Below are 3,813 nucleotides of genomic sequence, written 5' to 3' on the forward strand. Positions count from 1 at the left end.
CCTGGGTTCCGTTCCCGGCTCTGGGCAGGGGAGGAGAAGGGTCTAGGAGGCAGGTTGTTGGATATGACCCAACAGTTAGGCCCAGGACCCCTGTGGCCAGTCCCGCTCAGGCTGGATGGAAGCGTCCAAGCCCCCGGCCTCCCCAGACAGCTGCAGGTTGACGTGTGCTTGGGTGCAGGTGACCCAGAGGAACCCACGGGGCTGATGTGTTACCAGATGGGCCCCAGCAGGGGCATGAATTGCACGTGGCCCAGCAGGACCGGCCCTGAGGCTAACACCACTTACACCCTCCACTACCAGAGCCTGAAGTTGTGAGTATAACCCCTGCCCGGGGGGGAGGGAGCCCAGGACCCCACCCACTGCTCAGCCAGCCTCAAGTGCCCCGAACATCTCCTCAGCTTTAACCCCCAGCTCTGGGAGGGGAGTGGGGTGCAGTGGCTAGAGCATGAGCTAGGAGCCAGGACTCCTGGGTTCTATTCCCGGCCCTGGGAGGGGTGGGAGGCCTCGAGGTTAGAGCAGTGGGAGGTCTGGGAGCCAGGACTCCTGGGCTGTCTTCCTGTCGGATGTGCCGACTCATCCGTTTATTCCCTGGGTTCGTCTGCCAGCAAACGCAACCAGACGCGGAGTTCCCAGGCCCCCGTCGGACAGAGCTGGGTGGTGATTGGAAGAAGCAGCCTGACGCACAATGAGAACTATGCCGTGTGGGTGGAGGCTGGTGACGGGACCCAGATCACACCAAGGCTAACTCTGACCCCGCACGAGATAGGTAACCCAGAAGCAGCCCAGCTCCTCCCCTGCCCCTAGGAGCGAAGGGGGGGATTGGGAGATGGGGGGGAGGCTGTTGGGCCCCACTGGGAATTTGTGTTGATTTCTTCTAGATGTTTTTCATTTAAAATCCTCTAGACCTGGAGCAGCTGTTTCACAGCCAGGCTGGGTGCAGTGGTTAGATTGGGTGTGGGTGAGGTTGGGAGCCAGGACTCCTGGGTTCTATTCCCAGTTGTAGGGAGGGGGGGGTCTAGTGGTTAGAGCAGGTGGGGGCTGGGTTCTATCCCAATTGTGGGAGGAGAGTGTGTCCCAGTGGTTAGACCTGGGAGCCAGGACTTTTGGGTCCTACTTTCCCTTTATCCACTGTGTTGGTTCCAGTGAAGCCGGATCCCCCTGTACTGAGCCTAGTGGACGTGACCCCTGTGGTCACCGTGACCTGGACAAACCCCCAATGGCCCCAGCATTTCTCCCTGGATCTGGCCTGCCACCTTCGCTACCGGGTGTCTGGGACCCCCAACTGGACCAGGGTGAGTCTGCATGGCAGGATTGCAAAATGTGCGGAGGTGGGGGGGTGTTGAGAGACAGGGCTTCCTCTGGGATAGCAGCCTACTACTGCTGCTAGATAACAGAGCTCCTCCTTCAGCTCAAGTAATGGAGGGCTGCATTCTGGTGCTACAGAGTCCTGGGTTCAAATCCTGCCCATAACATAGCAGGGCCTGTTACACCTTCTGCTGACTGGGGGCAGCTGTAGAACGACAGGTGCTGATTCCTAGTTACGCTCCGGCCCATCTACCCCTTAAATTGGGATGCCCTGGCCGCTGCCGAATTCCTGCTGCATCGGAGTCTCGCTGGCTAGGGTGGAGCCGGCGTACAGGCCAAAGGTCACCGTGTCAGTTCAGGGGTCTACCCGTGGAGCATTAGACCCTGCTCCCCTTCCAGAGCTGGGGACAGAACCCAGGAGTCCTGACTCCCAGCCCCTGCTCTGACCACTGGACCCCACTCCCCTCCCAGCCCTCTCCCCTGCGAGATGGGGCCCCAGAGCCCTGGGGCCCCATCTCTCTCTCTGTGCCGTTCTCCCTGGCAGGTTCATGAGGAGGATGTTGAGCCCAACATCTACGAGTTCTCCAGCCTGGAGCCTTTCACGGCCTATGAGGTGCAGGCTCGCTGCATCCCTGGGGACCGGAAGGGCTTCTGGAGCGACTGGAGCCCGTCCCAGACCTTCCAGACCCCCGAGGCTGGTACGCATGGGCCTGAGCCAACCGGAGCAAAACGCCTGCCCTGCGCGGGAGGGTCACACGTGGTGTAGTCAGTCAGCAACAGTCAGGACTCCTGGGTTCTATCCCAGCTCTGGGATGGGGTGGGGTGGGGGATCTAGTGGCTGGAGCAGGGGGCTGGAAGTCAGGACTCCGGGGTTCTGTTCCCAGCCCTGGAAAAGGTCTCCCAGCAATGCTAAATGCAGAGGCCTGTCCTGCCCCGGGCAGTCAGGGGAACACCCCTCTTGGGAAAGGGGCCCGGTGCTTTCCTGGCTCCAGAGAGCTCCTGTCGGGCCCTGTACACTCTCCCTGCCCTGGAGTGACCCCAGTTTCTTCTCGGATGCCCCGGCCCCTCTCTGTTGCCCTTAGCCCCGCTGGGCCTGGTGGACGTGTGGCGAGTGGCCAGCCCCCCTGAGTTCGGAGAGCCCAGCCTGCTGCTGCTGTGGAAGGTGAGACCTGCGCGGGCCCGTCACTGCGGAAACAAAGGGCTGGAGTACAGCAGAATCTTCCCATTGGTGCCGGAGGTCCCAGCCGATTGGATAAACTCCGCTGTCACATGACTAGGCGCGTGCCCCCCGGTGCCCTGGCCAAATTCTGATTGGCTTTCCCTCCTGGACACGCCCGTAGCCTCCACTTCCTGTCCTAAACCGATGAGCCGTGTGTCCATGCAGCTGCTAAGCAGTGGCCACGTTCCACCCCAGAGGTGGCTGCATTGCAGGGGTGGCCCAGGTTATTCCCAGGCACCGGGGGCCTAGCGATGGCAAGCACAAGGGGCGACCCCATCTGGAGGGCGGGGGTGGGATACTCATCCATTTGCATTAACCCTTTGCTGGATTCCCGACCAGCCGCTCAATTCTGAAGCAGCCAGGGGAGTCATTCGGAGCTACAGCCTGGCCTTCCGGAACGGCGGCAACAGCTCCGTGAGCCTGGAGGCCGGCTGCTGCAACGTGAGCCTCCCCTCCAGAACCACCCACGTCTGGATCTCGGCAAACAACCACGTCGGGCGGACGCAGCCTGCCAACCTCAGCTTGGAGCGGCAGGGTACGACCGCGTGGGGGCCCGTTCCCTGCCCACTGAGCCAGACTGTCCCCTGGGAGCCAGCGCCCCCTAGAGGGGAAAGGCCCTGTGCCCCATTCCCTGCCCCCCCGCAGCCAGCCAGTGCCCCCACCCTGGGCTGAATCAGGGCCGGCGCCCCCTAGAGGGGAAAGGCCCCGAGTCCCATTCCTGCAGCATCCCTAACCTGGCGCAGGGGGGACCCAGAGAACGCCCAGTGATGGATCCTGTGGCTTCCCCCAGATCTGCTTGCCCCGGCGGGGGTCCGGGCTGCGGCCGTGCACGGGCAGGATCTCCTCGTTACCTGGGAGCCCAGCAAGGACCCTCTGGAAGGGGAGCCCATGGAGTATCTGGTGGAGTGGGCCGAGGAGTGCAGCAGCTCAAAGGCGGCATCCCTGGACTGGGTGCGCAGGCCGGCTGGCACCCACAGTGCCCTGCTGACAGGTACAGGGGGAGCCCGGCTACAGAGGCTCCTGCATGCCACAGCATGGGGCCAGGGGGCTGCTTCGCCCTGCCCCACCCCTGACACTCTGCTGGGAAAACTCAGAGCCTGGGCAACTGCCAGGCCCTTTGCACGTGTGAGTGAGGTCTAGTGGTTAGAGCAGAGGGGGGCTGGGAGTCAGGACGCCTGGGTTCTACCTCTAGCTGTGGGTGGGGAGTGGGGTCTAATGGTTAGAGCAGGGGGGGCTGGGAGCCAGGACTCCTGGGTTCTATCTCTGGCTGTGGGTGGGGAGTGGGGTCT

General features: G+C 62.7%; 1 protein-coding gene across 1 annotated transcript in view; it reads left to right on the plus strand.

The window, feature by feature from the left end:
• The window catches only part of IL27RA (interleukin 27 receptor subunit alpha), a 12,680-nt gene that overhangs the window by 4,947 nt on the left and 3,920 nt on the right, over positions 1-3,813 (plus strand). Inside the window, exons 3-9 of the mRNA XM_026660591.2 lie at positions 179-311; positions 606-766; positions 1,144-1,292; positions 1,850-2,003; positions 2,388-2,467; positions 2,864-3,059; positions 3,315-3,515. Of these exons, the coding sequence (XP_026516376.1) occupies positions 179-311; positions 606-766; positions 1,144-1,292; positions 1,850-2,003; positions 2,388-2,467; positions 2,864-3,059; positions 3,315-3,515 (1,074 nt within the window). The remainder of the gene's footprint in view (positions 1-178; positions 312-605; positions 767-1,143; positions 1,293-1,849; positions 2,004-2,387; positions 2,468-2,863; positions 3,060-3,314; positions 3,516-3,813) is intronic.

This window comes from Terrapene carolina, unplaced genomic scaffold (genome assembly GCF_002925995.2).
Source record: "Terrapene carolina triunguis isolate 2854851 unplaced genomic scaffold, T_m_triunguis-2.0 Scaffold833, whole genome shotgun sequence".
Classification (NCBI taxonomy): domain Eukaryota; kingdom Metazoa; phylum Chordata; order Testudines; family Emydidae; genus Terrapene; species Terrapene triunguis.